Source organism: Pantherophis guttatus, chromosome 3 (genome assembly GCF_059756535.1).
Source record: "Pantherophis guttatus breed Tessera chromosome 3, ASM5975653v1, whole genome shotgun sequence".
NCBI classification, from domain to species: Eukaryota; Metazoa; Chordata; class Lepidosauria; order Squamata; family Colubridae; genus Pantherophis; species Pantherophis guttatus.
The window spans coordinates 84,690,378-84,716,453 of NC_142065.1; the positions used below are offsets into that span (position 1 = coordinate 84,690,378).

Sequence of the window (26,076 nt, forward strand, 5' to 3'; positions counted from 1 at the left end):
AATTCACTTAACACCTAAAGACCAGGTCCAACACACATAACAATCCCCAAACACACCCTCACCTACCACAAATTCCCCATTCCTAAACCACCCAAACATCCACACAACAGACCACGTAATGCTGTCCAACAGCTCACTGATGGTGTCCCTTTAGTTCATTGTATGAAACATAGTATATAGAAAAAAGTCCATAGCGATTCTCAGTCATCCAGATCATGGTTGTCCCAAAGGTGCTTTTTCATGAGGCAACTGGAAAAAAACAAGAAAGTTCAGTTGCCTCCTGAAAAAAAGCACCTTTGGGATAGCATATAGAAAGTAACTTTGTAAAGGCGGCCTGTATGGTGAAAGAGTTAGATGATAGAGCAAGGAGGCCCATCTTGAATTCTCCATTTTATCATAGAGCTCACTGGGTGATTCTGGCTCACTTAAGGATCTGTCAACCAAATAGGGTTTTTTCTTCTGAAGGAGCAGGAACTCTTATGTATACTACCTTTAGCACCTAAGTGAAAGATGGGTTATTTATGTAACCAAATCCATAAGGTCAAATCAGTATACAGCTTTTTCCTTTTGTTTACATTCTGCAGGAGAAAAACATTGCAAGCCCTACTTGTTAAATTACCCTAAGAACCTAGATGCTATTTATATAAGCTTTGCCAGCATAGCACATTTTTCCCCCAGAATGAGGATTTAGAAAAAGCGGAAAGTAGTAGCATTTGTTAGTATGTTAGGTGTTTATTAATAGACAGGCTGCTGTCATCTTTGCTACAACTTAGTCTGCTAAACTGTCAGAATTTTATTTACATAAATGGGTGGGAAGCTCTATTCTCATATATGCCCAACAAACTGAAGACAAAGTGCTTGCCAGTGTTTTAATTTCTTTTTTATGTTCCGGTTAGAGAGTAAGTGGAGTGTCTTTCATCTCACAGTGTTATGAATATGGTAATATATGGAAATCACAGAAAGAAGATCATGTGCATTGCAAATCTCACATGTGTTTACTCAGAAGTAAATCCATTGAATTCAGGAGGGATTTAGTTTTGTGTATTTTCCACAGGTTTGCAATCTAAATTCAACACGTTCTTTACTGAAGGAATTCCTGATAAATTCAAATCTCTTTTGTTCATATGAAATTCTATTGTCTATGAAATGACAGGTGGCCAGATGTTCATGAAGTAGAAATCTTTCCATTGCTTGCATCTCCCAACTTCATCTTATGAAGGAATCATTCACTTTGGAACATTTGATCATCAAGTAAATGAACATAACACTATTTAGGTCCTGTTCTTGTATGTATATATATGTGATGTGAATGTATTTGATGAATGTTTTATAATAGATAGACCAAACAAGTCATCTTTAGAACCTCAAATGCTAATGTACTGCCACAAAAAATATTCACTCATATTTTTCTTCATGTTTCAAAGGTGACTGCAGGCTAGAAACCAGGGGATTGTGAATTCTAGTCCTGCCTTAGGCATGAAAGCCTGCTGAGTGATTTTGGGCCAGTCACTCTTTCTCAGCCGAACTCACTTCACAGGATTGTTACTGTGAGGAAAATAGGAGGAGAAAGACTATTAGATATTGTTCGTACCTTTAAATTTTTTTATAAAAATAATAAGATGGGAAATTAAATAAATAAACAAATAAAATAAAAAAGCAAAGAGAAAGAGACAGATGTCGTGGTTAATAAAACTGCCACTGATTTTCTCAAACTATCATTTGAAGTCACTGTTTAGAGATTCCTATTCAAATAAAACAACCAAGGAATGAATGTGAGATCATCAATAATAAGTACATATTTTCTTCACGAAGGAAGGCCACATTCCTTATTGTTCAGCTATAAAGTGAGTCTATGCAAGACCTTTCCCATTGCATTTCACTATATTATCAGATTTAGGATGTGGGGGATGTAGCTTTGGGGTTTTTTTAAATTTTCTTTTGAGTTTCCACAGATGTTCTGTAGGCAAAATATAATGCATGCACACCCTCTAGGGGAATTTCACTGATGTTCAGTCAGAATGCCTACAGATATTCCACTAGGGCAGGGTTTTCCATTTTTGTTTCTAATGTTGTTATTTACAAAATTCAGTGACCACATTGATCAGTTCCTTGAACTAGTCAGATGACATCTTAATAAATGCATTGTCTATATTATATCATGACCATACTTCTATTTACAATGGCTTTAAAAACATATAAAATGAGGTTAGAGATAAGTGGACCAGAATAACATCTGCTCTGTTTTTCTGCTCCTTTTGCAAATAGATTTTTGTCTGGAAAATTTGGGGATTTCTTGAACCAATTGTTTAAGAAAAATGTAGAAAATGTTTCCCAAAGTGGATCAGGGAGTCCATAAGAAGTTGCCCTTTCTTTCTAAAATGTAATAAATGATTATTTGGGACGCCGGGGTATTTCCTGTCACTTTAACTTTTTAAAAGCCCATCTGCTGATGGCAGGGGAAATATTTCTTCCTTAGCATCTCTGGTTTGACCATAGAGCTAGCTGGATTTTATTCTGATTAGTGTTCATCCTCCGGGAATGAAATGAATCAGCGAAGTTCTTTTCACCATGGTAGATACATAGTGGAATTCTTTTTAATTCCCAAGTGGAATGTGCAGGTATGAAATGTGTTTGGGAGGCTAAAGGGGTTTTTCCCATTAGGGATAGATATGAGCAGAGAAAAATACAGACAGAGAATTTATTAATTGAGTGAAAAGAACATGGGATTTTTAAAAAAATTGATTTTAATTTTCATGCTCGGGAAACTATTTTTGTAAAAGTATTCCTTGAAAGAAAATAAAAACAAAAAAACAAGAAAGCACTGCGGGGACACCTGTTTTTTAAGCTGTGACATTTCAGAAGATCAGGCGGAAGAACTGATTCTACACACTGAATGACTATTATTTAAAACAACAAAAAGGGCAAATGTTTTAAGATGCCAATAGCATTCCTTTTTTTTCAAAAGGTTATCTGGCATATGTTCAAACCATAGAAGTTAGTATTAGGAGGTAAAGAAAAGGAAATCATCACAAATATTCTTAATATACACTGCTGCTTAGAATTCTATTTTCTTTCCTTTTGGAATCTGCAGTAATCCTTGATACAGTATGCTTATTGCATGTTTTCTTTCTGATTCTTTTTTATATACAAATATATCCATGCAGGCTACTGCATAGAAATATTTTGATGCATATATTTGTCATAATGGAGATAATTAATAAATGTTGATAATGTTCATAACATTTAGTATTTGTGTACTCAGAGCAAGATTTCTTCAGTTCGTTATTTTATATCAGAATAGTAGCAAACTATAGTATTGGCCATATTATTGTCCTCTTCTTTTAATATAATAAATGTTGGAGGGCAGACATATAAGAAATTACAGTAATTTAAACATTAAGGTATTGCTCAGCTATCTCTATTATGGTAGGTAACCAATCCCTAGTTCATAATATGCTCAATTGAATTTAGATTGATCTGTGAATAAATTATAACCAGAACTAGCTTATTCACCTTAAAGCTTTGCTGGCTTAATGTTTCATTGTTGATTCATTATGTTGTGAGTTCTCTATTGACAGTCTAATGCTTTTTATATCTTGATAGAAACAGCTCTACTGATAGATATGGCTATCTTTAAGTGAACAGGATTTAACTTATCCAGTGAGGACAAATTCATCAGTGAATGAATCCCTTAAGAAATACTAAAACAAAAATCAAATGGTTACAGGAGATTTGCACAGTTCATCACTTGTAAGGTTGTTTTTTGGAAGCGTAGTGCAAGAGATTTGCCTTTGGATGAAAGGAGAGACATGTGTCATGCTGTACAATGGTTCTTAAACTAAATTGATGAATGGTGTTGGATAGTTTGATGTTGGATAGTTTCACATGGTACAACTTCGGTTAGTGTTACAATAATGAATACAAAGGCTTCTGATTCTAGAAATGCCTTCTAGAGGTCTGAAGGTCATCCTAAGAAGATACAATTCCTGCTATTGAAATGTGTTCTCTATCCAGATAGCTTCTCATCAAAAGGTATTATGAATACTAATGAATGACATAGATATATAGGTACACATACTGTACATGCTATATTGGTCAACAAATCTGAACTATGGACCATTAATTTCCTGATACGGATCTTGCTTCTATAGAAACTATAACTTCCACTATATGCAATAAGGGAACAATAGTATTCATCCACTTTGCACAATCATTTCTTATACAGCAGGATGAGCATTAAAAGATTCTAAGTACACTTATTATCTACTATCTGATATTGTGTATTTTGTCTCAACAAAAGTATTGTTTATAATAAAAAAAATTACATTGATGTTTTACAATATTATACAACCATACAACCTCAAAAACCTCTTAATGATTGTAAAGAGGTTTTTGAGGGTACCACTCGGTCCAATCACCCCCCTCCCCCAAAGTTCAAAGCAGGCTGGCACCAAGCTTTTCATGTACCTTCTTGAAAATATGATTAATCCATTTTGAAAAGAAGATATAATTGAATTGTTTTGATAGCTGCCAGTACATCAGATGGTCTTTGAAGGAATTTATCCTGTTTATTTAGGCTGCAGCTGTTGCTGAATACAGTGTAATGAAACATCCAAAAGTAATTTTTTAAAGTCTAAAGGCAATAAATATTTGGAGGCATGGCAATAAGTGACAGAGATTCCATCATATGATTTCTAAATTAAGGGTGTCTTCCGTTGTGCTTTGCATTTTACTTAATGCCCGCTGAAGTTATACAAACAAAGGCAGGAAAGGCACATAATGGTCTGTGAACTGTCTGAAGATCAAAGCTAGACCACAGGAATGAAGTGAGAGAAACAGGAGCCACAACATAAATCAGTAAGCTGTAAAACAGCCAGAATGCCAAGGTAACTAGATAAGAGAAATTCAAGGAGCAAGGATTTATAATGGTAGAATTCCAGCAGCCTAACGGAACTTTTGAAGATATTTTTATAGCTGAAGCTATAACATCAGCTTACCTCTACTGCATTCCAATTGGTTTTATTTTAAGTAATTTCAGGCAGTCTGATATTTTCACTCATGGATTTATTTGTAGGTGTTCCAGATTGTTCCAGCTCAATGGCGTAGGCCAAGTATTCTGCTGGTATTCTCCTCAGTTGTTCTTAGATACAATAATGGTTCTTGTTAAGTCTTCCCTTAGTCAAATATACTTCAGCTATAACAGGAGCTGCTTGCCTATCATCATCACTGTTAGAAAAACCATTGCTTCCTAAACAGCTTATTTTTTGTCAACATTCATCTAAGTCAGACCGATACATGGCTCTTAGATTACACAGTGGTCTGGAGCATGATGAAGTTAATCCTGGCACATTTTATAGAATTCTTCCTTCTTTGAGATTTCTCCTCTTAAGTAAACTTTATTTTCTACATCCCCCCCCCTTTAAAAAAAAAAAGAAATTGATGAGATTTTGTTTAAACCTAAGTAGGAATTCAGGGGGCAGTAGAAATTTGTTTCAAAACACCTGATTCTCATTCAATAGAAGCATTGATATGTAAATTATTTTGCATAAACACACTTCCATTTGTGGGCAAAATACAGTTTTAGCTTGCTTGGATTGTCACAAAATTATTAGTAATAAACAATAAAAGAAAATTTCAGTGTGAACTGTTGGGTGAGAAGAAGGGAATTAGACATAGGCTTCTTGTCAGTGCAAGAAATCTATATTTAATATGAAACATCAAGTTTGATCCTGAGAGTGATAGTGAGTTGCATTAAATGACTATGAAATTATTATATAACTTGGCTTACTTATAAATATTTCCAGATAGTGAAAAGGGAGATGAGGTTGTCTCATAGCATGTTCCATTTTCAAGGAAGAAGTCAACACTAACAACTTGTTTGTATTCATAACGCTATTTGATAGCTCAAATATCATGATTACCTTCCTGAGTTGAAGCTGGCTTTATCCAGTTAGCATATTGTCATTATCTATGTGACACTGGCATGTTCATAAACTGGAACCAGCATTCTGGCAGTATTTGAAATTTAGCATTCTTCTCCATTACTGCATAATGTGAAAGCAAGCCCACAGGCTAAAGATTAAGCTCAGTGAGGTCAAACAGTGAAATGAATAAAATTAGCACTTTCTAGAGTTTGCATAGAACCTACTGCTATTATAGTAACAGATCCAATATCCCTCTAACTGCCATGTCAAAATAATCTAAGAGCATGCTTTATAAAGTTTTGTGGCAAATCCATTTGCTCTAAGGAGAAGGAAAAGTAAAACGTTAAGTAAATGGGTTTGCTTTTCCAAGTTTTATGCCTATCCATTGAATTCATTTTCCTGTTAATATGAAAATAAGCATGTGTCATTTTTCATTGTACAAGTATTTATTTATATATATGAGAATTTTATAAATGTACAACTTCAGAGATTCCAACTATGAAATGTACTGTGTAAAATGTACAAACATATTGTTTTATAGCAGGAGTGTCAAACTCGCGGCCGGTGGGCTGGATGCGTCACGTGCTGGCCACGCCCATTCCCGTTTTAGCAAAGTGGGGAAAAGTTGAAATACAACACGTGACGACAACATGTTGTTGCGAGTTTGACATCCCTGTTCTATAGGATCATTTTTTACACTGTTATAAATTGCAGGTTCCTGCACCCCAAACCTTGCAGTCTAGATTGTATTATATTTTTACCGTGAGCAGGGATAATGCAAAATCTCAGTAATACTTCAGTTTGTAGCTAAAACTAGGGAAGTATAACATATTGAAAAACTTTTCAAAATTATATAAATGAAGCATGGTGACAAAAAGAAAGGAATACACAAACGGTCAGGGGAGCATATCTGAATATTAAAATTGTAATCTCTGGAAGTGATTTGCTGGAGGTACAGGTTCCTAACCAAAAGGATGCCTAATTACAAAATTCATCTTGTGATGCCCTTTCATATTTGCATCCTAACATTGCATAAAAATATGGAAAGGTTGGAAATTGCAGCATTGAGACAACTCATAGGGATGTAACCTTTGTTTGTTGAAATGTTTGTTTCTATTATTTTGGAATGAGGATGCTTGTTAGATACATGGACAACATAGATACATGGCAGATAACAGCTACTACACATTTACTTACCTTTCAGCTCTCCTGATTGATGGAATTAACAATATGATTGAAGCTGATGATCAGTACCTCCCAATAGGAAGAATAGATATCCTTATAAATCCACACATATCTGAGGCAGATGGGTAGTTAAGAAATAGGAAATATAAATACTGTATATAATGAATAAATTATGTTGATTTTTCTGGATCCATTTCACTTGATATTTTGGCAGAATATAATTCTGAAATTACTTTGATTACCTTCATAGATAACCTAAATAATACAGTGGGTGTGATAATCTGGGTTTTTGTTTCTCTTTTTGTTTTGACCTTTTGACCATTTTTAGCATCATAAAGCCATCTAGTTACTCCATTAAAAATTAAGTGGACTATCTAGAAGATAACAATTTATCACAATTTTACAGTGGTTCTAATCTCACCAGATCACATGAACAAAATTGCACTGGGAACAGTTTGACAAGTAGGCCTTTGGCCTCTGGTGTGTCACAAAATACCATATTATTCCCTATATTTATTTATTTATTTATTTATTAATCAAATTTCTATACCGCCCTACTCCCGAAGGACTCAGGGCGGTGAACAGCCAAGATAAAATACAGACAATACAAATATTAAAAATCCCTTAAAATTATTAAATATTTCGGCCGAAACACAGATTAAAACACCCAATTTATAAAATCACGAATTAAAAAATTTAAAATTTAAGAATTTAAAAGAGGGGAGTTAAATAAATAAATAAATAAATAAATAAATTACTGCAAGAACAGGATCAGATACCTCCTCTGAATCATAGGAACTGATTATCAATTCCTTCCCAAGGACAATTTAAAATGATGGTATTGAATTAAAAAAACCTAAGACCTGACCATTTAAGGGTCTGCTTCTCCCATGATGAATCCAATTGTTAAGATCAGAAGAATCCTTTCAAAGGTGCCCCTTCTGTTAGAGACCCTTTCTACTGGCACACAAGAGCTGGTTTTCTCTACCTTTGTTCAGTAGTGGTATTCACTTACCTTTGCTACCGGTTCGGAAATGTGAGCACGCATGTGCAGAGCCTTCTGTGCATGCGCAGATCGTCCGTGATGATGTCAGGGTGGGTGGGCGGAGCCTCCCACCGCCGCCGCTACCAGTTCGCCCGAACTAGGTAGAACCGGTAAAATCCCACCACTGCCTTTGTTCCTGTTCACTTCTTTTGGAGTTGTGATTGGTCCCTCTCTCTTCCAATGTTTACGGAATCTATAAAAACACCTCTTTCAGCAGGCCTTTAATTGTTTCACAATTTTAACATTTATCATTATTGTATTTTGAACATTTTATATTCTGTTCTAATTTTTAAATTTCGTCAGGTGCCTTGAATGGTTTGCTGTCTAAGAGAAATTAAATTGATGTCATTTACTTGGTTGGTTTTGGAATTAATTACCTAGAGTATCTTTTAGTTGCTGTGTTGTTGGTGCTGGTATCATAATCAGCTATAAAAGAATGTTTTGTACCTCATCGTGTGGTGTGTAATGTTTAAGAATAAAATTTACTTCAGAAAGATCCAGATGAATACATTTTACTCATTATTCTCATCTGTTCTAGATTTAGATATATATAAATATCTAATCTAATCATATCTTCCTCTGATTTCATTCTAACCTGCTGTTAGAAATGTTGATAGCATTTCATCAGTTCAAAAGTTTTCTCTTTTCCATTAATGGAACAAACATCCCATTTAACAGCTTAGTCATGGATAAAAGCAAATTTCCTTTCATGTTCGTTTCTAAGATCTGTCTTGCTTTGTTCTCATTCAAGCTGGATTTTATCTTCTGTTGACCACATGATTTTCTACAGCACTTGTAGTACATTCTAATACTCCTAAATTCTTCACAGTAATTGTAGTATATCTTAATACTTCTGAGATCTCAGCCTGAGATCCACGAAGGATGTATGCTTGTCAACTAAGAGCTATAAAAATGACAGACAACAATAGGAAGAATTACAATATAAAATTTGGAGATATATACTAAGTATGTATAATGCCCAGGCAAAAATATATAGCTTAGCATTGTGGAAACTTGCTCATAATACCTTATTCGATACAATCCTTTATCCTAAGTGCTAAATTTGTGAAGTCGGAAGACAAGCCCTATATGTTCATAGCACAGCTCTCTGTGCAAAATGCCGATCAGCTAGGCATTTGTGAGATGTAACAAAGTTGCCTACCTTTCCCTCAAACCCAGCTCCATATGCAGCATTTACAATTTTTAAAAAAACTTTAAAAAGGAATGTGGATACTTGATTAGTTAGTGGCTCTTTAAAAACATATTTTTTTTAAAAAACCCTGATGCACAAAGAGAAGAAGAGATTGGTTGAGCTTTCAAATCCTCAATACCAGTGGTGGGTTTCTACCGGTTTGCCCCGATTCCCGCAAACTGGTAGTGGTGGCGGGAGGCTCCCCCACCCACCCGAACATCATCATGGATGCTCTGTGCGCAAAAGACACAGAAGCGCCGCAAGTGAAGCAATGCGCTCCCAGTTCCCAGTTCTACTGCTCAATACAATATGCATGATGTTACAACTAAAAACCTGGGAAGGGATTTTACCTTTGTTTGCAGAAGAGTGCCAGGACTGCAGCAGTATAATATATACCTCCTATTTCTTATAGAAACTTCCCAGCTTTGGACCCTACCTTGAGCAACGAAAGAAGATAATAGCTGAAAATAAGCTGAAACTAAAGGGACAGAGCAGCCTCCTTTCCCAGCTTGAGAGAAAGTGTTTTGTTCCAAAGAAGCCCATCCTGGCTGTGAAGGTAAGATTAAATAGAAGTTTCGCAAAAAGGAAGAGCCGCCTTCTCAAAACAACGATTTTGCATTTATGATTATATTTCGTTCTGTGGGTGTGTGGCTAGCGTATCTATAATCTTATATATGCAATCCTCGACTTAGATCCATTTATTTAGTGACTGTGCAAAGTTACAGCAGAACTGAAAAAAAAAAAAGACTGGTCCTCAGACTTACAACCCATCACAGCATCCCCATAGTAATTTGATCAGAATTTGGGTACTTGGCAACTGCCTTGTATTTACAATGGTTGCAATGTCCCAGGATCATGTGATTGCCACATGCGAACTTTCCCAACTGGCTTCCGACAGGCAAAATCAATGGGGGACCCTGGGTTTGCTTAACGACTGTGTGATTCACTTAACAACTGCAGTGATTTGTTTAAGAACTGTGGCAAAATATTTTAAAATTGAACAGAACTCATTTAACAACCACTTTTACTAGCAGTGAAAATTCTGGCCCTAAATTGAGGACTATTTGTAGATATGTATTGAGTAAAGTTACTAAAAGGTGTCGTTTCTGTGGCTTAGGCCACTATTTAGATAACCAGAAATTGATATTTGTATTAGGCTGTTTATTTCTAACATACAGTAAAATGCAAAATCAAAGATATGCTAAAATGAACTATATCTCTGTAGTGTAGTTTTGTATTTCCAGGGAAGCTAGATTAATTTATACAAGCATTGTGTGTTGGCCTCAGATGGAACAGAAGATGACCTGTAAAAGTGAGTCTTAGGTTTTTCATGTTGTGTGATCCTTGACATTTTCTTCTTATACATTTTACACTGTTGTAAAAGGAGTAGTGACATATGACCAATGTCTGGTTGTGTATTGTTATACTTCCTCTTCAGCTGCTAGAAATTTACATAATATTGCTATTCCAAGCAATAGTTTTCTGATACCATTGTATCTTCATGTCTTTTCTCTGTGTACATGAAAACATTCTTTGCACATGAAAACACCAAACAAATATTGTTCTTTATTTATTTTGAGAGGGCTTGGTGCTTTCAAAGACATTGTCACCTTAGGGGTTTTACAGTTTTATTTTCCTTGCAGGAAAAATATTGATGAAATCATCAGGGAGAAAAGCACCTGCAGTTTCACTGAGGCTAACTTTGCCATGGCAGATGAAACTGAGAATTGAGAAAAGATATTGAGGAGAAGTGAAAGAGCAGATAAAGACAAATGCACACAGAGAAAGATAGAGAGGGAGGGTGGGACAGAGGGAAGGGGGGAAAGAGAGAAAGAATCAACTAGATTTATGTTTTGCATTTTTGCTATAAAAAGAATTGAACAATTAGATGAACATGTAAGCAAGAGTTTGAACAAAGATAGCCTCCTGAAAAAATAATTAAAATAAGAGATTGGGCAGAAATAGATTACAAATTTTTTTTAAAAAGAAATAATAATTTTAAAAGAAGAGCTAATCTGTAATCAAATATCAGCCCAATAAAATGACAACCAAAATAAAAGAAATTCATGAAACAGCAAGGAAAATAGTTTCAAAACACCAGCATTCCAACAGTCTTTTACATTTATATTCCATCTCTCCTCCAGGAGTTCCAAGTGGCTTATTTGCACCTGCTTTTATTTTATCCATATACCACAAGCCCTGTATAATAGGTTAGATTGAGAGAAAGTGGTCCATAGTCACTGAGTAAGTTTCCATTGCTAAGGGCGAATTTGAACATTGTTCTTCCCAGTCCTAATGTGATACATTAACCATTACAGCACACTGACTTTTACAATGCTCAATATTCTTCTGAATAAATATACTTTCTATTACCATCGTCACTTAAAAATTGAACCAGGATGGATAGAGAAATTAGTGTAATACCTATCGATTAAGGTTGTAATACCTATCAATTAAGGAGCCTCTGTAGGACTCTCTGGAGGCTGGGGACAGCAAAAAAAGTCACTTCCTGTCCAACCGGGAGTTGGGAAATGGGCCGTTTCAGGTCTCTGAGGGGGTGGGGAAGGCTGTTTTCGCCCTCCCCAGATGCATAGAGAGGATCTGGAGCCAGATGAGAAAGAAAAACGGGTCTTCCCCCCACCCACACAGGCCCTCCACAGGGAGGAAACAGCCTGTTTCCCTACTTCTGGTGGGCCCAGAAGGTCCGAAAATCAGCTGGCCAATGCGCACATGCGTGCCAGAGCTGAGCTGGCGTGCCCACCTAGCCTATTCGCTCTTTCTTCAGAAATTTGTTTACGATGCAGTTTTCATTCATTCTCTCTGCATAACCAAAGTAGCTCAATGTTTTTCTTCCATATTGATCACTCACTTCTGTATTCAACCCAAATTCATCAAACCCTCTATCTTCTTGTTTTATTACTTCTTAAATAGCCTATTTCTACTGTGTTCAGCTTATTTTTTTTATGTTTCTTCGGATGTACCCAACACTTACTTCCATATATCATAATGGGTAGGACAGCATTCTTTCCACAGTCCTTTTTTCTCGGTTCTTAACAAATATTTTGTAAACATTATACCAAAATCCATGAAAGTCACCTACTTACTCTAATTTCCCCCCATGTATATACAGTATAGTTTGCAATTGTTTACTCCATTTTTACTTGCTACTTTAGATTCCTTCTGTAAACATTTTTCCTATTATGTACTTTTGATATACCAAAATGATCTTTACTTCAAGCTAAAAAAATCCCAGATATAATGTTTCTTATAGGGTATTTTCTTTAGCCCATGAATCATCTTGGTTGCCCTTCCAGCTCTTTAATACTACTTTGCAAGTGTGGTGAACAAAATCACACAAGTGCTGATAAAAAAGAAACAAATCCTTCTATATCAGTATTGTTTTGCCACCTTAGTGACCAGTTCTCCAAAGATGGAATCACCATAGAATTATCTATAATGCCGCACCTGGAATCATTAGAAACAATAGGAATATATTTAAAGGTGTTGCTGTACTCAGCTGCTTTAATTTCTGTTCCCTTTGTAATCATTCTAAGAACTTTAGCTCATGGTGCACTACAAATAATTTCAAAAATATGTTGAAGTGGGTCTTGGAGTCAAAAGAGAAGACTTTCTTTATGCATATCTTACATATTGCCCAGTGACATTTCCCCCCAGCCCCGTTCTGACCTATAGTCCTACTTGTGCCCCACCAGCTAGAGAGCTAGATTGATGGCTATTTAAAACAGGGTCTTTTTATTAGCAGCATCCTGACTGTAGTTCTCCCTTCAGAACAAAAATGAAGTCAATCCAAACTCACTTTTCAATATTGTTTTGGGAGTGAGGTAATCCAGAACTACAGAAGAAGCAAAACTATCTTATTTTAATATTGTTCAGAAGGCATATTAAATGATTTTGGCTCCCTTGCTTCTTGGATTTATGGTAAGCTTTAATTGTTTTTATTGTACATAGCCCTAGGCACCTGATAGGTAGGGGAGAAATTTATAAATGCAATAAATAGATTAAATAAACTGCCTTCAATTGCAAAGAATCTACATGAATAAAACTGGAGAATTCTACTTAAAAATACCAGCAAAATTGTTCCTAATATAATGGAGTGCAAAGAAAATGTTTACAATTATTATTTTTGTTGCTGGTTGCTCAGAGAGCCAGATGTCTAAACTGTATTTTTAGCCACCTATCAAGTCCTTCCCAAAAGGCAGATATTATCTGAAGGGATTAAAGGTATTGTTGCTGGATGTAAGCTATTCCAAGTAAAGCTGCCTTTTGCAATTGATGGGTGGTGATTTTGTCAATGCTGATAATGTTTGCAAGGTGGTCCACCCAAGCCACCTAATTATTATTTGTACTATCTTTGTTTTCTTTGCCACAGTTGTTCTATTTCTATTTGCAGGTCTTTGCATTTTGTGATTTTTCTCCAATTCTTTCTCTTCTATTTTATTGCCTCCGAGTACTGCAATATTCACTTTCCAGACTTCTTTGCCTTTCTTATCAATAATTGTTACATCTGGGGTGTCACATGGCAGGTACTTGTCTGTTTGTATTCTAAAGTCCCAGAGCTCTTTAATTTCTTCATTTTCTTTTACTTTGTCTATATTGTGGTCCCACCAGTTCTTGCTTGCAAGCAAATGATATTTCTTGCAGATATTCCAGTGCACTATTGTTCCAATTTGTCATGTCATTTTTGTACTCAGTTTGTGCAGTCTTCTTCTTATTATTATTAGGAGACATATATCTGTTAGACATGCTTGAGAAGTCAAGATTTACAAATTTCATTGCCTCCCAAAATAAGCTGCATGTGTCAGCTGGCCATAGTATGGGTCTCAACTAAAAGAAAAAAAGAAAAAAATACTTGTTTCAAATACATTGAATAGAATGCATGTTTAGAAAAAACGTTTTACACAACGTAATGTACCTTTCAAGAATGAATTTTGTTTGACTTTTGTATCTTCTGGGCAAATACATGGAAAATGTGTGCAAATGATTCATATGCACCTATTACATTCTTTCAATGTTTAGATTGCTTCACTCATGGAATAAACTACAAACACTCCAAAATATACTCTTGATTTTATTTTCTCTTAAATAAACTACTTTTTTCCATTGCTTTAATATCATTCTTTGGGGCCATCATGGCTGTTGTTCTGCCAAATGCAATCTCTTTCATAAGTGGAGGATTATCAGTTTTCAGATATGAAATGGAGCTAGTCGAAGTTACAAGCTACCTAGATAAGCAAGCAAAATCAAGCTGGACAGGTTTCTATTGACATTAGGAAACTGATAGAAGGATTGAATGTGACTAAAAGGGATCAAGATCAGATTCACTGTTAAGATTGACTTATGGGATGGACTAAAGCACCTTGCCTAAAGAAGATTGCCAAGGGAGGGGTTTCTACTACTGCCAAGGAACCAGTAGTCAGGCTTTTATATTGCACTTCTGTGTGTGTGTGTGTGTGAGAGAGAGAGAGAGAGAGAGTGGGGGGGGGTGTAGACAGACAGACAGACGGATGTAGTCTGCAGTTGCTATACAATTAGTTGCCAAGATTATATGGTCTTTCTGTCACCTCTTCTGTAATTCTATGTTACAAGGTGTGCACAGGGAGGGAGGGAGGGAGGGAGGGAGGGAGGAAAGAAGGAAGGAAGGAAGGAAGGAAGGAAGGAAGGAAGGAAGGAAGGAAGGAAGGAAGGAAGGAAGGAAGGAAGGGACATGTGTCAGCTCCACTATCACTGTGTTCTGGAAAAATACACCCCTGTAATGCTCTCTCATACTAAAGGGAGTCCAAATTTGATCCTGGCCTGCCTTCAGACATGGTCACACATTCAGTGCAGGAGTGGGTTCTACTTACCTTTACTACCAGTTCGCAATGGGAGCGCGTGTGTTTGCTTCGCTCACGAGCTTCTGTGCATGCGCATAAGCTTCTGCACATGTGCAGATCCTCCATTATGATGTACGGGTGGGTGGGTGGAGCTTCCTGTCACTTTTACTAACAGTTCACAAGAACCAGACAGAACCGGGAGCAACCCACCACTGATTCAGTGAGACGTCAAAATACCGATAGAAACCCACATTCTTTTCAGATGTGAACAAGATTAATTTGTGTTTCAGGCAAGTAATATTTCCACTGATCAACCCAAGCCTTTTTTTCTTTTCTTTATACTATCTCCAAATAATTCTGAGTAATGGAATGATGTCAGGTTTTTATCTATATTTTATTTCTCCTGAATATGTACCTCAGAATTATTGGGAAGTTGCTGTGGGGTGACATTAGGACATTCTCCTTAAACAGCTGCAAGTGCTTTTTCACTTTTTCCTATATTCCCGACTGGTGAACAATAAACACTTAGCCAACATTAAACTCTCCACTGGAGTGTTCTTTGTCACCACGCTTCATATTATTACCTTATTACCTTATTATCTGATTTCTTGTGACATCTGAAGTATACTTTGGTTTTCTTAGCTTCATAAGCTCCTATTTATATTCTTCTTCTCCATTTCCCCATACAAGTTATTTATTTCTTTGCACACCCCTTTCTGTGTTTTCCAAGCTGTTTGTCTTATAACTTCATTTAACCCTCTTGAGGATCGGTATAACTTGTTTTGCCAGTTTAATAATGTTGTCATTCCATCCACCAAAATCTTCGTTGATTCCTTTCCTCTGCCAGACTCTCTGTAAAGATGACCCGTTCATTGGTGAATCATATGACCCAACTCTGTTCATTTTAGCAGTACAGTATTATGTGCCCTTTCAAATCTAGGTCAGTCCATTCGTACAGTTGCTTCAGCCTCAACTTCGCTTCACCTCTGCATCCTTTTTTTAAATTTTATTTTATTTTTGTCCAGATTGAATTCATTTTAGGATATGAAAAGAAATGTGCTCGCGGATAATCATAAAAAGTTTACATTTAGTTCTACACAAAGTATTTTGAATTTTAAAAAATGCTAGGGAATTTCTAGAATCCCGACATTCTGACAAATTAGTCATCAATAGACTTCTAGTCATAAAGAACATCTACATACTGTGCAAAAGGGACAATCAACAATCCAAAAAGGAAACAAAAAGACCAAAACACCTCCCCACAAGCAATCAATGCCCAGATGAGCATAGATTAATACCAAGATTAACATCAGACCAATAATCAAGTAAACAATAACCCGATCAAGGAACTGCCAAACAAGCTAACAGTAAACAGCCCAACCTCCAAAGCCTCTCCCACCAACACTGACAGGGCAAGCCACCAGAATATAAACTGAGAGCAAACCCCACTCCTTACGAACATTGATGATGTTACCTAGTTTGAGTAATGAAATGTCTTCAAGAAAATAACTTATCAGAAAGGAAAGTATGGCTGCACGGTCTGAAAGGAATGCCAAGTTTTACCCAACGGAAATGTCAAGACACGTGGTCAGGTATTCTTGCTTGCATAAAGCAGCCAAGAATTTTTGAAGGGATTGTGGGATAAAACATTTAGTCAGTTGTTCCATTTGATATAACATATTTTCTTCATCATTGGACTAGAGCAGGCAGCAAGCAGAACGTAGGTCAAGAGAAACAAGGTTTATGGGTTTCTAGTAGTTCATAGGTGCGGTAGATAATTGATTCTAGCCTTACTTTGCTACTATCTCTCATGACTAAAATTTATTTTCTCATAAGTAGACCCATAAGGCTAGTATTTGTCTTCCTTTGGACTAGAACACTTCATCAATTGTCACCTAACATAATAATACTTACCATACATAGCATAATTTAAATTATTCTACTTCTCCCTCTGTCTTTTTCTATCTCAGACATTATCTTTTTCCACCTCTGTTCATGTCTCATTCTTCTCAGAATCAGTCACAGCTGCACCTTCTGGAAAAACATCTCTCCAGACATATGGATGGTACCCACTCTTCTGTGTATCCCCAACCTCCTTAAAACCTGGATTGGGTTCCAGACCTGCGTTGGGGAAAGTGGAGGAGGTTCTTGTCACACTTTGTTTTATTGGCTGTTTTTAATCTTGGGTGTCTTGTTTGGTTTTGTTTATATTTTTTAATTGTTTTAACTTAGTATTATATTCTGTCAACTGCCTAGCCTCCACTGAAGTGAGAAACCACATTATATCTAGATGATGATGCTGACAATGATAATATGTGATTTCACTTTAGAATGGGTATTTTCATGGTCTCATATATACTCTTCTTTAAAAGTAATTCTATTGAATACACTGCATATACAGTTCAATCCAATTTTGGATACATGTTGAATTTAAGAGTTAGAATCCTGATACACAGAAGGAAGAGTCCACTGGCTTCCATATTGATCTTCTTAAGTTGAGTTTCATTACCGGAGGGGGGAGACAGAAAGAGAGGGGGGGAGGCAGGGAGAGAGGGAGAGAGAAACAGAAAGAGAGAGGGGGAGGGAGGGAGGAAGAGAGAGGGAGAGACAGAAAGAGAGAGGGAGGGAGGGAGGGAGGGAGAGATTTTGGATCCTGTCATTTTATTTCAATGCAATTTTCATAGATTGTTTTTTGCATTAATTGTCATGCTTTATGGTTTTCTAATCACGATGTGTATTACTTTATTAAGTTAGCATTATAGATGTTTTATTGCTCTGCATTTTTTCTATGAAATGGCTTTTGTACTTGTTCTTTTTCCCTTCTTCTTCTTTCTCATTATACCATCCTTTCCAACATGGTGCTTTCCAGATAGATGAGGGCATTAAAAAAGAACTTTTTATTTTATTATTTGACTTCATTGTATCGCTTTAATGTATCTCCATGTTCTCAAAGGTGTCAGAATCCATTTGGCTTTTTCACAAAGTATGTTATTCTTCAAAAAAACCAGGTCCCCTTTTTCCTCTTCGGTGGTAACTTAGGTGCCATCCATCTTTCTTACAGTCAGGCATTTATCCCCTCCCCTCTTTTTTTCTAATTTGCCTTCCCCCATTTCTGTATTGCTGTTGATTAATAACTGCCTGACATATCTAATCTGCAAATCTTTCATTTTCCCAGATATTGTGCTACACACCAAAATAGCTCTTTTCATTTTAAAATGAACAATACGACTTTTCAGGCACACGTGTGCTCCCTTTGAGTATGTCTTTCGGGAGATATAATACAAGGATCCTGTTGTAGCCTGGATAAAAGGACTCCTCTTAATTTATGCTCTGGTCTCCTGGGTTCACAGCATTTGACAATGTCACAAAACAAGACAATAACCTTGCTAGTAAACCACATCAGAATAATGGGGGAATGGGGGAGGAGGTCTTGTCTGGGAATTGAATTTTAACTCTGCATTTAAAAGTTCATATCTTGGGGCTACCTCACCTATTTCCTTTAGACTTTTTCTTGTGGAATCTTTCTAATTTCCAAAAGGCTTTACAATCAGATTCTTCTTTCTGTCATCATAGCATCCTTCTTGGGTTGTTGGTAAATTTCACATTTTCTAAGATGTATAATATACCTCTAGGATATGAGAGCTCCTGCAACATTTGGTTACATTATCTCTTGCACTATGCAAAAGTCTATGGGTCATTTTGGCAATTAGGAGGTGAAATTTTAAAAAAAAGACATTGTGAGAGGATCATCTAGAGCTATTTGTTGTGGGGGGGAGGAGGAGAAATCCCAATAGGACTGGTATTTTACTCACAAAAATATTCCTGGAGTGATGCTAAATGATGTTGCTAGTTAATTTGGCTGCGATTGTAAGCTGTGAAAGTTAAAGGAACAAAAGCAAGTCTCATCACTCATCCCGTTAAGTTCTCCTCCTCCCACTTCGATATTATGATGAACATCTCTTTTTTCCTCTCCCTGTTTCAACACAGATATCTTTCAAGCCAAACATCTGGTTCACTGTTAATTCACAATACAGTTTCTTTGGAGGCCTGCAAGGCGTAGATTGGCAAGATCTACAACTAGCATGTGATATAAATCTACATAAGCTTACATTATTAACCCCCAGCCCCTTGTCCTTACCCATTTTCAACCAATAGAACCAGCATCAGTTCCCCCCCCCCCCTCTCTCTCTCCCCTCCCCCCTCTCTCTTTTTCACTTTTAAAGGACTTTGTTCTACTGCAGGGTAATATCCTCTGTAGAGGAAAAATTCGACAACAGCTCTGAAAAATGGGTAGTAAAATTTGCCAGAAATTTTTCAGGTTGTTCTCGCTACACCACTTTGTTCAATTTTTTTTTTTTAATTTGATTTATATGCCGCCCTTCTCCGGAGACTCAGGGCGGCTTACAATGCGTTAAGCAATAGCCTTCATCCTTTTGTATATTTATACAAAGTCAGCTTATTGCCCCCACAAACTGGGTCCTCATTTAACCTACCTTAGAAAGGATGGAAGGCTGAGTCAACCTTGAGCCTGGTAAGATTCGAACCTGCAAAAATTGCAGGCAGCTGTGTTAATAACAGGGTGCATTAAACCACTGTACTACCAAGGCTCTTATATATTATATTAATTATACATTAAATCTGTATTCTGAGTTCATCCTGTTAACGTGGGAATCCTTGGATTGGAATCCTTGGAAACAATACAGGCAAGTCCCATTTTTAGTGCCTTAAAATAGGTGAGTGGAATCATCCAGAGTTCCAATTAAACATTTCCATCAGTTCAGGACTATGCTTCAAATAGGAAACTTGAAATTTTCCAACAAATACGGTAGAATTGGATTACCTTTCTGATATTTTATTTACATGAGAAATTTGAGTTCAGATCAATCAGATCAGCCTGCTGTCTTTTCCCTTTCCATTCTCCTCTCCTAAGATGTAGTAAAATTTAACAAGTGCTTTCTTATTTTAGTAATTTGTTTGTTTGTTTAATATTCTGCCTATCTCATTTAAAGCAACCCTGGGTGGCATACAAACACCATAGAAACAGAAATACAAACATTAAAAATTAAATAAACAGAAATGAAATAAATTAAAACAAGAATGCTTGGTGGTGAATTCTACTTAATCCACTAACCATCTCCAACATGCCCAATTACAGCATCAGGCCACTTGGCAGTGCCAGATTTTGAGGCTTTTATGAAAGGCCAAGAGGATTGGGGTGGATCTTAACTCGAGAGACACAGTATTCCAGAGGGTGGGAGCTAGCTGGAATTCCTTGTCCAATGGGGTGTCCACATCATGCCTCTTCTGCAGTACTGAGTGGATTAAGCCAATCCCATTGGGGTGAGATGGTTCCTAGGGTCCTTTATCCTGATACATCACCAATGTAGAATGTCATTGGTGAAAATGTGTAGTGTGCAGTTTTATTGTGCACTTTTTGTGTACAGTGTACTTTTTTTTTTTTGCAAAATGTACAGTTTTATTGTCCAGTTCTAAGAGAGATCGTTATGGAATTGCCATTTTTGGAAAGAGACCTGTGTTTATCTTAATATATGGTTTGTTTTCAGCTTGAGAATTGGACCATGTTCAGCACAGCATGACAACAATGGCTGAGGTGAAATGAATCTACTTCTTAACCACCATAAACCACCACCCCAATCTGTAGAGCACTGACAAATTAAAAATCTATTCGAGTTCTATTTTCTGTTCTGCTTCTGTTTTCCCAGCAGCTAAGCTGTTTTGATTATGGAATTAAATCATTACCATCAAAATTATCAACTGGCTTTGGTTTTGTTCACACACCTGGTAGCCCTACTGACAAAAGCTGAGCCACACAGATGTCACCAAGGGCAGAATTAGGAAGCAATAGCATAACAGAGGTCTAATTAAGGGCAAGATTTGGCCGGTGAAATTCTCATTACTGAACTTAATGCACCAGTCAGAAAGAACACAGCTTGACTATCAGCAGAACTGGATTACCCTCATAGTGAGTTGGCAATTAGGAAAAATATCATTATGCTTCTAAATTCAACCACTGTAATCCAGAGGAAAACAAGATAAGGCAAATATGAAATTCCACAGTGCCATCTTACAATATCTGCCTTTTAGCTGACACTCAAAAAGAGATATTTTAGGAGAGAGAAAGCAAGCAAGAAAAAAAGATGCAGCAAATTAATCTCAATGCATATGCTATTTTATTCCTAGAGCTTCTTTACTAATCCAAGGAGAATGCTCTGAGGAGGATTAGAAGGCCATAAAAGAATGCACCTACAAAGCATTTTCTGTTCCTTTTGTTGTTATTATAGCTACATAACTTGTTTACCTGCTACTTTCCGTACAAAGAAAATCTCATCAAACCCTTTAAAAACAAACAAAGCTGTAGATGTGTAAGCATTAAATAAAGTGTCAGGAATTGTGGGAATAAATAATGCATGGAATAAAAGCTATATACCTCTGGTTCAACAAAGATGGTGGATGACAGTAGTGGCTGCCATCCGACAAAGATGGCGGGTGGTAACAACTACTGCAGCAGATCAAATTACACAACAAATTAATGCCTCCTGGCCAGACTACATTATGCAGGGCCTCAGTGTCCATCAACTCCATCCAACGTAATAGTAGCAAAGGATAGTAGGCAGTGGTGAAATCCAAATTTTTTTACTACTGGTTCTGTGGGTGTGGCTTGGTGGGCGTGGTGTGGTGTGGCTTAGTGGGCATGGCAGGGGAAGGATATTGCAAAATCTCCATTCCCACCCCGTTCTGGGGCCAGCCAGAGGTGGTATTTGCCAGTTCTCTGAACTACTCAAAATTTCCGCTACTGGTTCTCCAGAACCTGTCAGGACCTGCTGGATTTCACCCTGATAGTAGGAATTTCTGGCTAAAACCTCTGAAAAACCCTAGCACTCCTGGCACCTAAATGAAATGAAAATTTGCTGACTCAGTTTCTGAAAAGTTATTGTTTTACCACTTTTTTGAAAAGGTGATTACAGCTGAGTCATGGTATGCTATGGCCAGGGACCAGAAGAAAGACCTTAAGTGCACTTCTCTCTAATGACATCCATAAGGATTTAAGTACCTATTGGGTGCCCTGAATTTTATAACAGATATAACTGCTATAACAGATCATACTAGATTTGGTTTACGTGAAGATAAAGTAACATTTCTCCAAAGTCTATGTGCCAATGGAATAATAAAATATCTTACTATACTACAAATAAATCTATGTATGGAACAACAAATAGTGCTCTTTGATATGTTGATGGGCATCCCACATTATTATTAATGTGCTTTAAGGTTTATTTTCAGAGGGAAAACAAAGTCAGACATTTTTAAATCTCATGGAAGTGACATTGATAGATATTCAAATTCAAATTCTCTCTTCTATCTCTGAACTTCATATATAAAACAGGCATTTGAACATGGGGTGGGAATTACAAACATTGGGGAAAAATTGGCATGCAACAGATGTCCAAAATGAGAGCCCCACTTGCTCTTTCAAAGGACTCTAGTGTTTCTTCTTGTGTTTCGGAAAGTGGCAACACAATCCTATGTGGTGTTGAACTCAAGGCCTTCTCCATACAAACATGTGCTTTAGCCCTCAGCTACATCCCTTTCCCTAACACAGCCTCATTATGTCTGATTACCTGTGAAAAATAAGGCAGATGCCACTCCGCTTGAGCAAGTTGGTGACTGACTAATTGCTCCAATCTTTTAAAGATTTATCTTTTAAGAACTAATGGATAACCTCTTTCCAACAAAAAAACTAAAAACCCAAACATTTCTCCTAAGCAGATTCTAGGACCTGTTCTACAATCAGCAAAATGATCTTTCCAACACTAAAGTGCAGCCTGCCCTCTTGAAACAGGAACTGCACAATTGAGTCAACTGATTTTTTAAAAAAAACACAAACGATGATTGCAATAATATGTGTTAGTTTATCAAGCCATTTGCATATTCTTTCCAATGGCTGCATTTTCGTTCCCTGTTGTTTAAATGCAGCCTTTTCCTTGTCTCATAATGAATTCTCAGAGGTGTGCTAATGAACAGTAGCTGTGGATAGGCACACTGAGTGTGTGTGTCACAACACATTTCTTCTTCTTTCCTGTTTTTTTTTTCCTTCCTGTTGCATCAGACAATGGTCACTGAGAATAATTAGTGTATGTGCACAGATCTGATTCTATTTTGATGTGTGGCTTGGTTGTTGGGTTTGTTTGTTTGTTTTTAGCAGCTCTATTGATATTGGAATTGCTTATATATCAATACCTGCAAGCAATATTTTGCAGGCTCCTGAATATGAAATGCTTTTGACTTGTGCCCTCATTGCCATAGCACAAAAAAACAATGTCCGAAGGAACCACCCTCTCAAGGGCTCCTCTTTGGCATGAAACAACCTTGGATATTTCAGTAATGTTTTCCTCTTCTTTTTTTTTCCCCCTCTTTCTTTCTGTCTCCGTCTCCTCTCCCCTCCCCCCAGGATGTAATTGGAAAAGCACTGCAGTATATTGGAACATATGGAGAGCTCAGTAGTACCGAACAAGTTGTGGCTCTGATTGATGAGGAAATGTGTATCAACTGTGGCAAATGCTACATGACCTGTAATGATTCTGGCTACCAGGTAAGAACACAGCTGTAATTAGCAAAAAAAGGCACTGTGAGTTGTCTTTCTGCTGCTGAGGCAGAAGGATTCCACCGTCTCTTGATGGGCAGATGGGAAAAGTAGATTTACAAGATACTGGAAATTAACATTGGCACACTCCCAGGTATAGACTGCAGGAACCATGTCTGATCTATTCGCAGAGGTTGTCAATAAAGCAGGTTTCTTAGAGACTTGAGATACACAGTGCGCTCTCTCTCTCCCTCTCTCTCTCTCTTTCTCTCTCTCTCTCCCTTTCCCCCTTCAGTCTCCTTGCTGCATATCATCTATTGCTAAGCCGCCATGTTTCTCCCAGCATTACATGCTGCAGAATGCTGTTGAAAGCAAGATACTTCCAGATTATGTTGAAGGAAAAAAATTATTTTAGAGAATCTATTTAAATACATAAAACAATTAGATTTAATTGTTTCAGTGACCACATTGGAATACCTATAGTAGAGTAGAAAGCTATATCCATATTTGTACTAGTAGTGATCTGGTAATTGGGATCTAAGAAATCTCTTTAACTCCTAACTGAAGATAGGATAACCCCAGTTTAATATACAATGTACTGATTCATTATGTAATATATAATTTGCACACAGTACATATGTGCACATACAATTTGGAGACCCATACAGAAATGCAAACATATAGATGAACAAGAATCAACTTAATATAAAGGAATCAAATATTAGATTCAAAGTTATAATTTAATATTGGACTCAACAATAGTAACTAAAATTTCCAATGGACCTACCAAGAAGCTCAAAAGAGATGGTGTGGGAATAAAATACGTTAGAAACTTAATAAATAACACAAAGACTTCATTTAATAAATAATGCAAGAAGTTAATTTTATTTATTGAATTAAATAAGATGGGATCAGGTCACCATATACAGACAAAGAAAAATAACAATGAAACACTCAACAAGGCAGTTTAATGTTGCTGTTGTTGAACATAATGAATTTCCAAGGTTTGTTTTGCCCAGACAAAAATGTATTCTGCCTCATTGAAATATTATAACAGCAAAAATTTCTGGAGGACACAATTGAATTTGGCAAGATAGAGTTCAGTAATCCCCATTCTTGTTGTTTTCAATAGGAATTACTGGATTCCTAGAATTTTGTAAGCTTAAAGTGATTCTTCATAAAATAATAAAGGAGATGAAATATCAGAGAACAAATAGTACATATTTTTTACTGTAGGTTTGAGAGGAAGTCACTGTCAACTATCACCACCCTCTCCATCTCAGGTAAAACAAACAACAGCCAAGTCTCCTACAACTGACTCCAACTTCCTTTTGTGTCCAATCACACTTGGCCAATAAAGAATTCTATTCTATTCTATTCTATTCTATTCTATTCTATTCTATTCTATTCTATTCTATTCTATTCTATTCTATTCTATTCAGGCAGTATACTATCATTGGAAAATACATGAAACATCAGTTGGTTAGGGATGATTGAAAAATGGTTCTCAAATATTTCAGACTTCTGCTGGGAGTCCACACGCTTTAAGCTTAGATAAGTTATACATTCATGTACCCTTACAAATTAAGCAAATATACTAAGACGGTGCTGAGAAAAACAAGGCTGGGAGGAGTGGTGCAGGCACCAATCTGAACTAATAAAGAAAATCCACATTCACATTTCGTGCATTTAACAAATTGTTCTCTTTGATCTATTCCACTTGATTAAAGTGTATCATGTCTAGAGCCAAACTAATAAAGGCTGCCTGCTTTGACAAGGAGTGTGCATATTTTAAGAAATATATCACATTAGGAAGACTTGGATGGGTAGCCATATATTTCAGTCTAGGATGCTTAGGGAAAATAAGAAATAAATGGCAGAACAGGTCTTCGCCACCCATCCCCATTTCATCTCATGTTTATGTTCTTGCATTTACTAGTCCAGACAACCTAGTATAGTACTGCAACTTGCCAAGGCCTCAGAGCCAATCTTCAGGAATTGTGTCCAAAATACTTTGAAGACATTTCTTTTATTGTAGATAGAAAATTCAGCAGAAATGTACTAGACACACAAATAATTTTTAAAGTAAAAAAATAGTACTAGAATTCAGCATTCTATAGTAATAGTACTAGAATTCAGTGCAATCAACTTTTAATTTTAATTTCAATATGAGTTAATGCCCAATTTTCAGAAGTTGCCCTGAAACTTCCCTAGGAAGCAAGGATCTCCCCCTTGATCCCTTCCTTAGTGCAATTCTATTTGCACTGGCACAACCTCATGATTGGTGCGGCATC

General features: G+C 36.6%; 1 protein-coding gene across 1 annotated transcript in view; it reads left to right on the top strand.

Annotated features, from left to right (window-relative positions):
- DPYD (dihydropyrimidine dehydrogenase) overlaps positions 1-26,076 on the top strand; it is a 584,219-nt gene that overhangs the window by 555,232 nt on the left and 2,911 nt on the right. The window contains exons 21-22 of the mRNA XM_034437263.3: positions 9,759-9,902; positions 23,651-23,791. Coding sequence (XP_034293154.2) covers positions 9,759-9,902; positions 23,651-23,791 — 285 coding nt within the window. The remainder of the gene's footprint in view (positions 1-9,758; positions 9,903-23,650; positions 23,792-26,076) is intronic.